Raw genomic sequence first — 14,859 nt, 5'->3', positions numbered from 1 at the left:
ACGGACCCGGGCGGAAGTGAGTGTCACAATGGCGACAGGGCAGGGCGGAAGTGTCGCCATAGCTGCGGTGCGAGGCGGAAGTGAGTGTCGCCATAGAGACGGGTCTGGGCGGAAGTTACTGTCACCATGGAGACAAGGCCGGGCGGAAGTGGGTGTCGCTATGGCTACAGGCCCGGGCGGAAGTGTCACCATGACAACAGTTCCGGCCGGAAGTGGTTGTGTCCATGGCGTCCGTCCCGGTCCGGACGCGGCCGCAGCAGACGCAGAAGCAGAAGAGGTTTGTGCCTCAGAGGCCTCGAGCACCGAAGGCCTCGGACCCGGTTCTGAGTGTGCTCTGCTGGGGGGTCACGCACCAGGTGAGACCCGGAACCGGAAACGGTTACCGGAAACATGGCACCTGTACCGGTTACCGGAACCTTCTCATGACACCGGTACCGGGAACCGGAAACGGAACCGGAACCACGGAACAGGCCCCATGACAGCGGTACCGGAACAGGAACCGGTTACCGGAACCACGGAACCGGAACCGGCCCCATGGCACCGGTACCGGTTACCGGAACCAGAACCGGCCCTATGACACCGGAACCGGAACCACGGAACCGGAACAGGCCCCATGACACCGGAACCGGTTACCGGTTACGGGAACAGCCCAATGGCACTGGTACCGGTTACCGGAACCGGAAGCGGTCCCTGACCGACCTCTGACCCGCAGGTCACGGAGCTGACCCAGCTCCCTCCCCCCGTGATGCTCCTCCCCGATGACTTCCGGGCCAGCTCCAAGGTCAAGGTCACCAATCACCTGTTCAACCGGTGGGTGGGGTCACCGGAAACCCCTCTCCCTAACCCGGAACCGGTTCCGTGTGTGACCCCTGACCCCTCCCCCCAACCCGGAACCGGTTCCTGACCCCTCCCCCCCAACCCGGAACCGGTTCCTGACCCCTCCCCCCAACCCGGAACCGGTTCCTGACCCCTCCCCCCAACCCGAAACTGGTTCCTGACCCCTCCCCCCAACCCGGAACCAGTTCCCTGTGTGACCCCCTGACCCCTCCCCCCCAACCCAGAACCGGTTCCTGACCCCTCCCCCCAACCCGGAACCGGTTCCGTGTGTGACCCCCTCCCCCACACCTGTGCCCCGCCCCCATCGGTTCCGTTCCTGACCCCTCCCCCCCCCCAACCGGAACCGGTTCAATGCCCTGACCCCTCCCCCCTTATACCGGTGCCCCTCCCCCCACACCAGTTCCATGCCCTGACCCCCACCCACCTGTGCCCCCCCCAACCGGTTGTGTGTGTGACCCCTCCCCCCCCCACACACACCAGTGTCTTGACCCCCCCTCCCCCCCACACCGGTTCCGTGCCCCTCCCCCCCCCCATTCACCGGTTCCATGTGTGACACCCCCCACACACACACACTGGTGCCCTGACCCCCCCCCCGTTCACCGGTTCCATGTCCCCCCCCCAGGGAACACCTTCCTGCTCACTTCACCTTCAAGGAATACTGTCCTCAGGTGTTCCGGAACCTGCGGGAGCGATTCGGGATTGATGACCATGACTATCAGGTCACGTGACACCCGAACCGGGTGTGGGGGTGTTGTTGGGGTGTTGGGGTACCCCCCTTCCCCCCCAGGGCTGATTATCAGGTGACACCAAACCAGTTGTTGGGGGGCTATCAGGTGACACCCAAACCGGTTGTGGGGGTGTTGTTGGGGTGTTGGGTTGTGGTGTTGCGGTGTTGTGGTGTTTTGATGTTGTGGTGTTAGGGTTTTGGGGTGTTGGGTTGTTGGGATGTTGTGATGTTGGGGTGTTGGAGGTGTGGGGGTGTTGTGGTGTTGGTGTGTTGTGGTGTTGTTGGGGTGTTGTGATGTGGTGTTGTGGTGTTGTGGTGTTTTGATGTGGTGTTGGGGTTTTGGGTTGTTGGGGTGTTGTGATGTTGGGGTGTTGGAGGTGTGGGGGTGTTGTGGTGTTGGGGTGTTTGGTGTTGTGCTGTTGTGGTGTTTTGATGTTGTGGTGTTGGGGTTTTGGGGTGTTGGGTTGTTGGGGTGTTGTGGTGTTGGCGTGTTGGGGTGTTGTGATGTTGGGTGTTGTTGGGGTGTTGGGTTGTGGTGTTGGGGTGTTGGTGTGTTGTGATGTTGGGGTGTTGTGATGTGGTGTTGGGGTGTTGTTGTGTTGTGGTGTTGGAGTGTCAGGGTGTTTGGTGTTGTGATGTTGTGATGTTGGGGTGTTGGGGTGTTTGGTGTTGGGGTGTTGTTGTGTTGTTGAGGTGTTGGGGTACACCCCTCCCCCCATGGCTGACTCTGTGTCCCCCCCCAGGTGTCCCTCACCCGCAGCCCACACTGGGTGGGCAGCACCCGCAGGCTCCTGCTCTCTGCTGACCGGACACTGGTGGCCAAGGAGCTGTCGGGGGAGGACGTGGGGGATGTGCACGGGGTCCTGAGCCACTACCACCAGGTGGGGGGGGCAGGGGGGGGAGGGGTTGGGGTTAGGGTAGGGTAGGGTTAGGGTTATATTAGTGTTACATTAGGGTTAGGATTAGGGTTAGTTGTGTCACTGTGTGTCACCATTAGGGTTAAAGTTAGGGTTAGGGTTTGGGTTCGGGTTATGTGTGTCACCATTAGGGTTATGGTTAGGGTTAGGTTTAGCTTTAGGATTAGGGTTAGGTGTGTCACCATTAGCGTTAGGGTTAGGGTTGGGGTTAAGGTTAGGGTAGAGTTTGGGTTATATTAGGGTTAGGTTAACGTTAGGGTTAAGATTAGGGTTAGATGTGTCACCATTAGGGTTAGGGTTGGGGTTAAGGTTAGGGTAGGGTTAGGGTTAGGGTTATATTAGGATTAGGTTAGGGTTAGGGATAAGATTAGGGTTAGATGTGTCACCATTAGGGTTAGGCTTAGGGTTAGGTTTAGGGGTAGGGTTAGGTGTGTCACCCATAGGGTTAAGATTAGCGTTACGGTTAGGGTTAGGATTATGTGTGTCACCGTGTGTCACTATTCCCCCCCAAGAGGGTTAACGTTAGGGTTAAGATTAGGGTTAGATGTGTCACCATTAGGGTTAGGGTTAGGGTTAGGTTTGTCACTGTTAGGGTTAAGGTTAGGGTTAGGGTTAAGGTTATGTGTGTCACCAAGTGTTACCCCTCTGCAGGACGTGGTTTAGTGCCTTTAGGGTTAGGGTTAGGGTTCAGGTTAGGGTTAGGGTTAGGGTTAGGGTTAGGTTTCACTCTGTCACCATGTGTCACCCCACAGGGTTAGGGTTAGGGTTAGGGTTAGGTTTCACTCTGTCACCATGTGTCACCCCACAGTACGTTGTTCAGTGCCATGGCAACACCCTCCTGCCCCAGTTCCTGGGTATGTACCGCGTCAGTGTGGACAGTGAACACCGGTACCTGCTGGTCATGAGGAACACCTTCAGTCACCGGCTGCCTGTACACCGCAAGTACGACCTCAAGGTACCATCGGGGGGTACGGACACAACCGCTGACAACCCCCTCCGGTTGTTGTACCCCCTTCATGGTCCTCCATCACCTCCATAGGGGTCTTTGGTGTCCCGAGAAGCCAGTGACAAGGAGAAGGTACCGGGATGGGAACCCCTCCTCATTATGGGATGGGAACCCCCCCTCATTATGGGATGGGAACCCCCCCCTTCATTATGGGTTGGGAACACCCCCGCTCATTATGGGATGGGAACCCCCACCCTCATTATGGGATGGGAACCCCCCCCCCCCCTTATTATGGGATGGGAACTCCCCCCCCCTTATTATGGGATGGGAACCCCCCCCTATTATGGGATGGGAACCCTTCCTCATTATGGGATGGGAACCCCCACCCTTATTATGGGATTGGAATCCCCACCCTCATTATGGGATGGGGACACCCCCCCCTCATTATGGGATGGGAACCCCTCCCCCCTTATTATGGGATGGAACCCCCCCTTTTCATTATGGGATGGGAACCGCCCCCCTCATTATGGGATGGGAGCCCCCCCTCATTATGGGATGGGAACCCCCCCCCTTATTATGGGATGGGAACCCCCCCCCCTCATTATGGGATGGGAACCCCCCCCCATTACATTCCCCCCCCCCACCCCAGTAATGACATCTCATTGTGGGGCTGGCACAGATCTCAGCTCTTTGCTATGGGGATCCCCCCATTGCCTCCCCCCTTTTGGGGTCTCCTCCCCATGTGCCCCACACGTTATAGGGCAAAGACCTCCCGACCCTAAAGGACATGGACTTCCTGAACAAGAACGAGAAGGTCTATGTGGGGCAGGAGACCCAAAGGGACTTCATGGACAAGCTCAAACGGGATGTGGAGGTGGGTTCAATGGGGCTGCCCCCTAAGCTCTGACCCACAGTGTGACCCACACCTCATTGTGCCCCCCCTGCCCCATAGTTCCTGGTGCAGCTGAGGATCATGGACTACAGCCTATTGCTTGGTATACACGAAGTGGGGCGAGAGGGGCCCGAGGAGGAGGAGGGGGAGGAAGAAGAGGGGGGGGGCGATGATGGGGGGGGGGGGACCCCCCCCGAGGGCATCGGCTCCATCCTCACCCCCCATCGGCCCCATGGACCCGGAGACTTCGACCCCTATGTGGATGTCTATGGGCTGAGCTGCAGTGAGGGTGAGGTTATGGGGCTGGGGGGGGGGGGGCACATAGACCCCCCCCCCGCCCCATAGACTGACCCATAGCGTGACCCACATGTCAGCTGCCCCACGGAGAGAGGTTTACTTCATGGGGCTCATTGATGTCCTCACCCAATATGATGCAAGGAAGAAGGCAGCACATGCGGCAAAGACTGTCAAGCATGGGGTGAGGGGGGGGCATGGGGGGGGGGCAAATGGGGGGGGCAAATGGGGAGGGGGGCAAATGGGGGGGGTGAGGGGGGGCAAATGGGGGTGCAATATGGGGGGGTGGGGGGGGCAAAATAGGGGGGGTTTGGGGGGGACTATGATGGGGGGGGTCTATGATGGGGGAGGGTCTATGATGGGGGAGGGGTCAGTGATGGGGGAGGGGTCAGTGATGGGGGAGGGGTCAGTGATGGGGGAGGGGTCTATGATGGAGGGGTCTGTGATGGGGGGGTCTATAATGGGGGGTCTATGATGGGGGAGGGGTCTATAATGGGGGAGGGTCTGTGATGGGGGAGGGTCTATAATGGGGGAGGGTCTATAATGGGGGTAAGGGTCTATGATGGGGGGGTCTATGATGGGGGAGGGGTCTGTGATGGGGGAGGGGTCTATGATGGGGGAGGGTCTATGATGGGGGAGGGGTCTATGATGGGGGAGGGGTCTATAATGGGGGGGGTCTGACCCTATGTCCCCCCCAGGCAGGAGCTGAGATCTCCACAGTGAACCCAGAGCAATATGGGAAACGTTTCCTTGACTTCATCTCCAACATCTTCGCTTAGGGGGGGGGTTCCCATCCCCCCCCCCCCCCCCGGACCAATGACCCCCCCATTGGGGTCCCATCCCCCCCCCCCCCCCGGACCAATGACCCCCCCCATTGGGGTCCCATCCCCCCCCCCCCCCCCGGACCAATGACCCCCCCTTTGGGGTCCCATCCCCGCCCCCCCCCCCGGACCAATGACCCCCCCATTGGGGTCCCATCCCCCCCCCCCCCCCGGACCAATGACCCCCCCATTGGGGTTCACCCCCCCCCCATCCATGGTCCCCCCCCCATTTGCTGTACAAGTGCCTTAACTTTATATGGGGTTATGGGTTTCTGCCCCCTAACTTGGGGGTCTCACACTCCTTGCTATGGGGAGCACCCCCTCCTGTACCCCATATTCTCCTCCTATGGGGGGTCCCATTCCATGCCCCCCCCACCCCCTGCTCCCCCCATATAGGACCTGGGGCTGCACCAGAGCCCCCCCTTATTGCAGGGGTGACCCCATTCCCATGTGACCCCTCCCCGGGGGGGGGTGGGGACTTGGGGGTGATTCCCGACCCCCCCCCCCATCCAAGGGGGTCTATGGGGGTTCCCCTCCCCCCCCATCCAATGGGGTCTATGGGGGTGCCCTCCCCCCCCCCCCCCCCTTCCTATATCAATAAATTATTGATCCGGAGTAGGCTCCGTGCAGTGAATGGGACCCGAGACCCCAATACCGCCTCTGGCCACGCCCCTTTAAGCCACACCCCCTTTCAAACCACGCCCACTTTAAAACACGCCTTCATTTTGCGCCTCCGGCCTCGCCCAATCCCAACGCTGGCTCCCTGGCCACGCCCCCACCTCTTGGCCCCGCCCCTCCCTCCGACCCCGCCCCCTCCCTCCGTTACTATGGCGACCCCTCCAAGCCACGCCCCCTCTGTCCCTCTGACTTCACCCCACCCCACATCTGTCTCCCTGGCCACGCCCCCACCTCTTGGCCCCGCCCCCTCCCTCCGGCCCCGCCCCCGTGCGCCGTTGCTATGGCGACCCCTCCAGGCCACGCCCCCTTCAAGCCACGCCCCTTCAAACCACGCCCCCTCTGCGCCTGCGACCTTCCCCCATCCCAACGCTGCCTCCCTGGCCACGCCACCACCTCTTGGCCCCGCCCCTCCCTCCTGCCCCACCCCCCCGTTGCCATGACGACCCCTCCGAGCCACGCCCCCCTCCAAGCCACGCCCCCTCTGGGCCTCCGACCCTGCTCCATCCCAACGCTGCCTCCCTGACCCCGCCCCCTCCCTCCGGCCCCGCCCCCTCCCTCCGTTGCCATGACGACCCCTCCAAGCCACGCCCCCTCTGCGCATCCGACCCTGCTTTATCCCAATGCTGCCTCTCTGGCCACGCCTCCCCCTGGCCACGCCCCCTTCCTCCAGCCCCGCCCCCCGTTACCATGGCTACCCCTCCAAGCCACGCCCCCCTTCAAACCACGCCCCTTCTGCGCCTCCGACCTCGCCCAATCCCAACGCTGCCTCCCTGGCCCCTCCCCTCCCTCCGGCCCCGCCCCCTCCCCCCGTTGCCATGACGACCCCTCCGCTGCTCCTCCTCTGCCGTTGCCATGGTCCCCGCCCCCGTTGCCACGGAGGCCCCGCCCCCTCCCCCCCCCCGCGCGTAGTCACGTGACGCGCGGCGGCTCCGGGGCCTGACGCGGCCGGTACCGGTCGGTGCGAACGGAGATGGTGAGAGGGGGGAGGGGAGGGGGAGGGGGGAGGGGGGAGGGGGGAGGGGGAGGGGGGGAGGGAGGGGGGAGGGGGGAGGGGACATGGGGGGGGAGGGGAGCATCGGGATATGGGGGGTGGGAGGGGAGGGGGGGGAACCGGACATGGGGGTGGGAAGGGGGGGAGGGGCAACGGAGGGGGGAGGGGGACACACTGGGGGGACACGGGGGGGGAGGGGAGCATCGGGACATGGGGGGGGGAGGGGGACACCGGGGGGGGCATCGGGATATGGGGGGGGAGGGGGGGACATGGGGGGGGGGGAGGGGTAGCACTGGGGGGGGAGGGGAACAGCGGACATGGGGGGGGGGAGGGGATGGGGGGAACCGGACATGGAGGGGGGAGGGGAGATCCGGGATGGGGGGGGGGGAGGGGGGTCATGGGGGGTCAGGGGAGCAGCGGACACGGGGGGGGGAGGGGGGGACATGGGGGGGGAGGGGGACACCGGGGGGGGCATCGGGATATGGGGGGGGAGGGGGGGACATGGGGGGGGGGGAGGGGGAGCACTGGGGGGGGGAGGGGAACAGCGGATGGGGGGGAGGGGGTGAACCAAACACGGGAGGGGCTCTTGGGGACATGGGGGGGGATGGTGAATGGGGGAGGGGAGGGGGGTCCCCAAAACGGGGCCGGGGACCCCCCATGTGACCCCCCCCCCCCCCTCTGGGCCCCCCCCCCCCCACAGCCTGTGGGTCCTGGAGCTCTGTTGGCACAACCGGATCCTGCCCCACATGGGATCACCAGGTGGGTGTGGGGACACCCCCCAGGTATGGGGTATGGGGACCCCCCTATGGGTATGGGGACCACCCCCCCATGGGGACCCCCCCTCTCTATGGGGCACCCAACGGGTATGGGGTATGGGGCCCCCCCCATGGGTATGGGGACCCCCCCATGGGTATGGGGTCCACACGGGTATGGGGACTCCTCCTTTATGGGGGTCTGAGCATGGGGGTCCCCTCAATGCCCCCTCCATGGGGGGCTCAGGTGCCCCCCAAGTGGTGCCTGAATGTGCTATCCCCATTGGTGTTATGGGGTGGGTTATGGGGCAGGGAGATGGATGCTGACCCCATTGTGGTTATGGGGCAGGGGGTTGGATGCTGCCCCCCATGTCCTATGGGTCCGCCTGTGGGTGTCACCCCCATGGGTATGGGTGACCCCCCTTTAACTCAATGGCTTTGGGGGTTCAGGTGCCCCCCAAGTGGTACCCGGATGTGCTGACCCCATTGTGGTTATGGGGCAGGGGGTTGGATCCTGCCCCACATGTCCTATGGGTCCGCCTGTGGGTGTCACCCCCATGGGTATGGGGTATGGGTGACCCCCCCTTAACTCGATGGCTTTGGGCGTTCAGGTGCCCCCCAAGTGGTGCCTGAATGTGCTGTCCCCATTGGGTTTATGGGGTGGGTTATGGGGCAGGGGGGGATGGATCCTGCCCCACATCTCCCATATGGCCACATGTGGGTCCGACTCTCTGACCCCCATACATGTGTTGTCCCCCCCCCAGTGTCCTTCGTGCTGTCCAGGATGTCCACGTGCGCTGGTACCACCAAGAACCGCCTGACGGTTCCCAAGCGGGTCTGGGACTTCCTGACCCGCGAACACTCGATCCGGTTGTTGCGGCTGACGGAGGAGACCGGAGTGAACCTTGTGGTTGACGCCGAGACCCCCGACGCGTATGTGCTGCAGCTGCTGCTGCCCCCGCACACCCCCCCCGGCCGCCTGTACCCTGTGCGCAAGGCGCTCAAGGTGTTGGTGAAGGACACGGAGAAGGAGCTCAAGAAGAGGCGTCAGTCGGACGCGCTTGTGTGTGTCACCGTCACCAAGCCCCATAGCGGTACCGGCATTGAGCCCCATAGCGGTACCGGCATCGAGCCCCATAGAGTTACAGCCACCAAGCCCCATAGCGCTACCGCTGAGCCCCATAGCGTTACCGGCATTGAGCCCCATAGGGTTACAGCCACCAAGCCCCATAGTGTTACCGGCCCCAAGCCCCATAGCGTTACCATCACCAAGCCCCATAGCATTACCACCGCCAAGCCCCATAGCGTTACTGTTGAGCCCCATAGCGTTACCACTGAGCCCCATAGCGCTGCTACCACCACCGAGCCCCATAGCGTTACCGTCACCAAGCCCCATAGCACCACCACCAAACCCCATAGCGTTACTGCTGAGCCCTATAGCGTTACCACCACCAAACCCCATAGCACTACCACCAAGCCCCATAGCACCACCGCTGAGCCCCATAGCGTTACTGTTGAGCCCTATAGCGTTACCACCAAGCCCCATAGCATTACCACCACCAAACCCCATAGCGCTACCATTGAGCCCCATAGGGCTACCACCACCAAACCCTATAGTGCCACCACTGAGCCCCATAGCATTACCACTGCCAAGCCCCATAGCAGTACTGCTGAGCCCCATAGCACCACCGCCAAGCCCCATAGCGCTACCACTGAGCCCCATAGCACCACCGCCAAACCCCATAGCGCTACCACCAAACCCCATAGCATCACCCCCCCCCAGCCCCACACCCCCACCCCCGACCCCCACACCATATGGGGCACCCGCGACGAGGACCCCGAGCGCCAATGCCCCATATGCCTGGGTGAGATCCGGGAGCCGCGGACGCTGGAGCGCTGCCGACACTCGTTCTGCTCCGGGTGTATCGCGCGGGCGCTGGAGGTGCGAACAGCCTGTCCCGTCTGCGGCCGCTTCTATGGGGTGTTGGTGGGGAACCAACCCCCGGACGGGCGCATGATGGTGACCAGGGATGGGATGAGGCCGTTGCCTGGATACGAGGGGTGTGGGACCATCGTCATCCAGTATGTGTTCCCGCCTGGAGTGCAGGGGGTAAGAGGGGATAGGGGGTGACATGGGGGGGGTGACGGGGGGGGAGCAGGGGGGGATGGGTGACACCAAGTCACAGCCAAAATGTGATGGGTGACACCAAATCACAACCAAAACAACTGTGGGGGTAAGAGGGGATTGGGGGGTGTGATGGGGGGGAGGGGAACAGGATGGGATGGGTGACACCAAAGCAGAGCTCAGAACGTGATGGGTGACACCAAATCACAGCCAAAACCCTATTGGGGAGCCCAAAATGTGATGGTTGACACCAAAACAACCGTGGGAGGGGGACCAGGGTGGGATGGGTGACACCAAAGGAGAGCCAAAACCCCCATGGGGGGGAGCAGGATGTGATGGGTGACACCAAATCACAACCAAAACAACCATGGGAGGGAGCCCAGAACCTGATGGGTGACACCAAAGCAGAGCCAAAACAACCGTGGGAGGAGGATCAGGGTTGGATGGGGGGCACCAAATCACAGCCAAAATGTGATGGGTGACACCCAATCACAACCAAAACAACAATGGGAGGGGGAACAGGATGGGATGGGTGACACCAAAGCAGATCCAAAACAACCGTGGGAGGAGGATCAGGGTTGGATGGGTGACACCAAATCACAACCAAAACCCTATTGGGGAGCTCAGGATGGGATGGGTGACACCAAAACAACCATCGGAGGGGGAACAGGATGTGATGGGTGACACCAAATCACAGCCAAACCCCTGACAGTTGACCCCAAACCACCCCCACCCCTCCCCTTGTCCCCCATCCCCTCCCCTACACCCGCACACAGACACCACCTCTCACCGCCTGTACCCCCATAGGAGGAACACCCCAACCCCGGTGTGCGGTACCCGGGTACCACCCGCGTGGCCTATCTGCCCGACTGTCCCGAGGGCAACAAGGTCCTGGGGCTGTTCCGAAAGGCCTTCGCCCAGCGACTGACGTTCACAGTCGGAACCTCCATGACAACCGGCAGAGCCAATGTCATCACCTGGAATGACATACACCATAAGACCAGCTGCACAGGCGGACCGCAGCTGTAGGGGGGGGGCTATGGGGGGGGGTGTGGGGTGGGGGTACATGGGGGGGGCTATGGGGTGGATATGGGGTGGGGGGTGCATGGGGGGGTCTATGGGGTGGATATGGGGTGGGGTATCCATAGGGGGGTCTATGGGGCAGATGTGGGGTGAAGGGCACATGGAGTGGGGTATCTATGGGGGGGCTATGGGGAGGATATGGGGTGGGGTATCCATTGAGTGGGGTACACATGGGAGTGGGGCATCCATGGGGGGTCTATGGGGCGGGTATGGGGTAGGGGGCACATGGAGTGGGGTATCCGTGGGGGGGTCTATGGGGCAGATATGGGGTGGAGGGTGCATGGAGTGGGGTATCTATGGGGGGGCTATGGGGTGGGGGGTGCGTGGGGGGGGCTATGGGGTGGATATGGGGTGGGGGGTGCATGGAGTGGGGTATCTATGGGGGGTCTATGGGGTGGATGTGGGGCAGATGTGGGGTGGGGGGCACATGGGAGTGGGGCATTTGTCGGGGGGTCTATGGGGTGGATATGGGGTGGGGTATCCATTGAGTGGGGTACCCATTGAGTGGGGCATCTATGGGGGGTCTATGGGGCGGGTATGGGGTAGGGGGCACATGGAGCGGGGTATCCGTGGGGGGGCTATGGGGCGGATGTGGGGTGTGGGGCGCATGGGAATGGGGCAGCCATGGGGGGGTCTATGGGGCAGATATGGGTTGGGGGGCGCATGGACTGGGGCATCTATGGGGGGTCTATGGGGTGGATATGGGGTGGGGGGTGCATGGAGGGGGGTATCTATGGGGAGTCTATGGGGCGGGTATGGGGTAGGGGGCACATGGAGTGGGGTATCTATGGGGGGTCTATGGGGTGGATGTGGGGTGGGGGGCGCATGGGAGTGGGGCATCTATGGGGGCTCTATGGGGCGGATATGGGTTGGGGTACCCATAGGAATGGGGCATCTGGGGGGGGTCTATGGGGCGGATATGGGGTAGGGGGCACATGGAGCGGGGTATCCGTGGGGGGGCTATGGGGGTAATGGGGAGCACCCTGGGGGTAAAGGGCCCCACATCTATGGGGTGGGGGCACCCATAGGGGGATGATGGGGGTACCCATGGGGAATGGGGGTACCCATGGGGTGTGGGGCTATGGGGGTACATGGGGTGTGGGTCACCCCCAGACCCATCCTATGGGTCCCTATGGGTACAAAGGGGTTTGGGTCACCCCCTGATCTACCCTCCCCCCCCCCACAGGTTCGGGTACCCTGACCCCACATACCTGACACGGGTGCAGGAGGAGCTGAGGGCAAAGGGCATCACCGAGGACTGAGGGGGGGGCAATGGGGACCCCCCCCCATATAATGGGGACCCCCACCCGGATAATGGGAACATCCCCCATGGGGGGACAATGGGACCCCCCCTATATAATGGGGACATCCCCATGGGGGGCAATGGGACCCCCCCCCCCCCACCCGGATAATGGGAACATCCCCCGGGGGGTCACTGGGACCCCCCCCCCATATAATGGGGGCACTGGGACCCCCTCCCCCACCCGGATAATGGGGACATCCCCATGGGGGGCAATGGGACCCCCCCGCCCCCCACCCGGATTATGGGATGCCCCATGGGGGGGTTGGGGGGGGGTGGGGGGAGGGGCTAATTTATTAATTGATTTTTTATTTCCCCCCATCTGTAAGTTTGATCCAATAAATATATGCAAATATATGAGGGGGGCGGAGCTAAGGGGGGAGGGGCTAAGGGGGGAGGGGCTTGGGGGGGGGCAACGGGATGGGAGCATTGGGAATGGGATATACTGGGATGGGAACATTGGGAATGGGACACACTGGGATGGGAACATTGGAATGGGATATACTGGGATGGGGTCATTGGGATGCGGGCCCCCCCCCCAAGCCACGCCCCTCGCCTTAGGCCACGCCCCCTCCCCATAGAGCAGCGCTAATACCCTCTATATGCCCCGCCCCTCCCCTAAGCCACGCCCCATCGCGATGACGTCACCCGCGCAAGGGGCGGAGCCAATAACGAAGCTGAGTCTGGTGTCGTTAAAATCTCTCCATTCATTGGGTAGAAAAGGGGGAGGGGGAAGCCCCAAGCCCCGCCCCCTGAGGAGCACAAGCCCCGCCCCCTGAGGAGCACAAGCCCCGCCCCCTGAGGAGCACAAGCCCCGCCCCCTCAGGAACCCAAGCCACGCCCCTTGAGGAGCACAAGCCCCGCCCCTTGAGGAGCCCCAAGCCCCGCCCCTTGAGGAGCCCCAAGCCCCGCCCCTTGAGGAGCACAAGCCCCGCCCCTTGAGAAGCACAAGCCCCGCCCCTTGAGGAGCTCAAGCCCCGCCCCCTGTGGAGCACAAGCCCCGCCCCCTGAGGAGCACAAGCCCCGCCCCCTGTGGAGCACAAGCCCCTCCCCTTGAGGAGCACAAGCCCCTCCCCTTGAGGAGCACAAGCCCCGCCCCTTGAGGAGCACAAGCCCCGCCCCCTTGAGGGCAAACGGGGGGGGGGGATGATAAATGGGGGTCCGGTCACGTGGGTTCGGGGGGGGGGGGGGGAACTACCCCCCCCCCCCCCCATAGAAAAGAGTTAAAAATGGGGGGGGGGGGAGGGGAAGGGGGAGGGGCAATGGGGTCAACCATGGGGCTGACCCCCCCATGGCATGTCCCATAGGGCCCCCTATGGGGTGGCCCATCATAGGGTGTCCATGGGGTGGTCTATGGGGCTGGTCCCTCCCCCTCCCCCCAGGGTGATCAATGGGGTGTCCATGGGGTGACCCATAGGATGGCACATGGGGGTGGTCTATGGGGTGACCCATGGGGGGGGTCTATGGGGCTGGTGTCCCCCCACATGCTGACCCATGGGGTGGTCTATGGGGTGATCCATGGGGGGGTCTATGAGGCTGGTCCCCCCCCCAGGGTGATCTATGGGGTGGTCTATGGGGTGACCCATAGGATGGCACATGGGGGTTGTTACCCCCCCCCCCGCCCCATTGGGTGCCCATAGGTGATGTCCCATTGGTAGTGCCCCCCCCACCCCAATGGTGGGCAGTGGGTGCCCCATATGGGGTCCTGCCCATGGGGTGCAGCTCATGGGGGTGCACATGGGGTGTCCCATTGGGATGTGTCCCATTGGGTCCCATAGGGTGACCCATTGGGTGTCCCATAGTGTGCCCTATAGTGTGACCCATAGTGTGACCCATAGCATGACCCATAGCATGTCCCATAGGGTGCCCCATGGGTATCTCCATAGGGTGTCCTATGGGGTGCCCCATGCCATGCCCCATGTTGTGCCCCACAAGGTGCCCCACACCGTGCTCCATAGTGTGCCCTATAGTCTGCCCCACACCGTGCCCCATGGGGTGCTTCACACCGTGCTCCATAGGGTGCCCCATAGTTTGCCCCACACTGTGCCCCATAGGGTGCCCCATAGTGTGCCCCATACTCTGCCCCACAGTCTGCCCCACACCGTGTCCTATGGGGTGCCCCATGGGGTGCCCCACGCTGTGCCCCATAGTCTGCCCCACACTGTGCCCTACCCTGTGCCCCACGTGGTGCCCCATAGGGTGCCCCATGGGTTTGTCCATTGGGTGTCCTATGGGGTACCCCATGTGGTGCCCCATAGGCTGCCCCATAGTCTGCCCCACACTGTGCCCCATAGTGTGCCCCACAGTCTGCCCCACACTGTGCCCCATAGGATGCCCCATAGGGTGCCCCACACTGTGCCCCATAGGGTGCCCCACAGTCTGCCCCACACCGTGCCCTATGGGGTGTCCTATGGGGTGTCCTATGGGGGTGTCCCATGGCGTGTCCTATGGGGTGTCCTATGGGGTGCCCCACAGTCTGCCCCACACCGTGCCCCA

General features: G+C 62.9%; 2 protein-coding genes across 2 annotated transcripts; both read left to right on the top strand.

The window, feature by feature from the left end:
- The first annotated feature begins 188 nt into the window (after window positions 1-188).
- PIP4K2C (phosphatidylinositol-5-phosphate 4-kinase type 2 gamma) lies at window positions 189-5,400 on the top strand. The gene is made up of 10 exons (XM_034071500.1): window positions 189-356; window positions 713-810; window positions 1,460-1,556; window positions 2,308-2,445; window positions 3,290-3,436; window positions 3,521-3,559; window positions 4,188-4,301; window positions 4,380-4,608; window positions 4,694-4,797; window positions 5,312-5,400. The coding sequence occupies exons 1-10, from the start codon at window positions 225-227 to the stop codon at window positions 5,390-5,392; spliced, it is 1,179 nt and encodes a 392-aa protein (XP_033927391.1). The 5' UTR covers window positions 189-224; the 3' UTR covers window positions 5,393-5,400.
- Window positions 5,401-7,005: 1,605 nt separating this feature from the next.
- DTX3 (deltex E3 ubiquitin ligase 3) lies at window positions 7,006-12,368 on the top strand. Its single transcript, XM_034071521.1, is given in 7 exon segments — window positions 7,006-7,085; window positions 7,804-7,862; window positions 8,620-8,973; window positions 9,539-9,684; window positions 9,687-9,965; window positions 10,788-11,005; window positions 12,250-12,368. Coding segments are annotated over 6 exon segments (1,086 nt in total). The 5' UTR covers window positions 7,006-7,085; window positions 7,804-7,849; the 3' UTR covers window positions 12,326-12,368.
- The last annotated feature ends 2,491 nt before the right edge of the window (window positions 12,369-14,859 follow it).

This window comes from Melopsittacus undulatus, chromosome 21, assembly GCF_012275295.1.
Source record: "Melopsittacus undulatus isolate bMelUnd1 chromosome 21, bMelUnd1.mat.Z, whole genome shotgun sequence".
Classification (NCBI taxonomy): domain Eukaryota; kingdom Metazoa; phylum Chordata; class Aves; order Psittaciformes; family Psittaculidae; genus Melopsittacus; species Melopsittacus undulatus.
The sequence above is the reverse complement of the archived record's forward strand: the minus strand, read 5'-3'. Positions and strand labels throughout refer to the sequence as shown.

What these genes read in the sequence shown, in the direction of transcription:
- PIP4K2C (XM_034071500.1), top strand. Translation starts at nt 225, where the DNA reads ATGGCGTCCGTCCCGGTCCGGACGCGGCCGCAGCAGACGCAGAAGCAG. An exon ending in ACCAATCACCTGTTCAACCG is followed by an intron (nt 811 to 1,459) that starts GTGGGTGGGGTC and finishes TCCCCCCCCCAG; the next exon opens with GGAACACCTTCCTGCTCACT. An exon ending in TCCTGAGCCACTACCACCAG is followed by an intron (nt 2,446 to 3,289) that starts GTGGGGGGGGCA and finishes GTCACCCCACAG; the next exon opens with TACGTTGTTCAGTGCCATGG.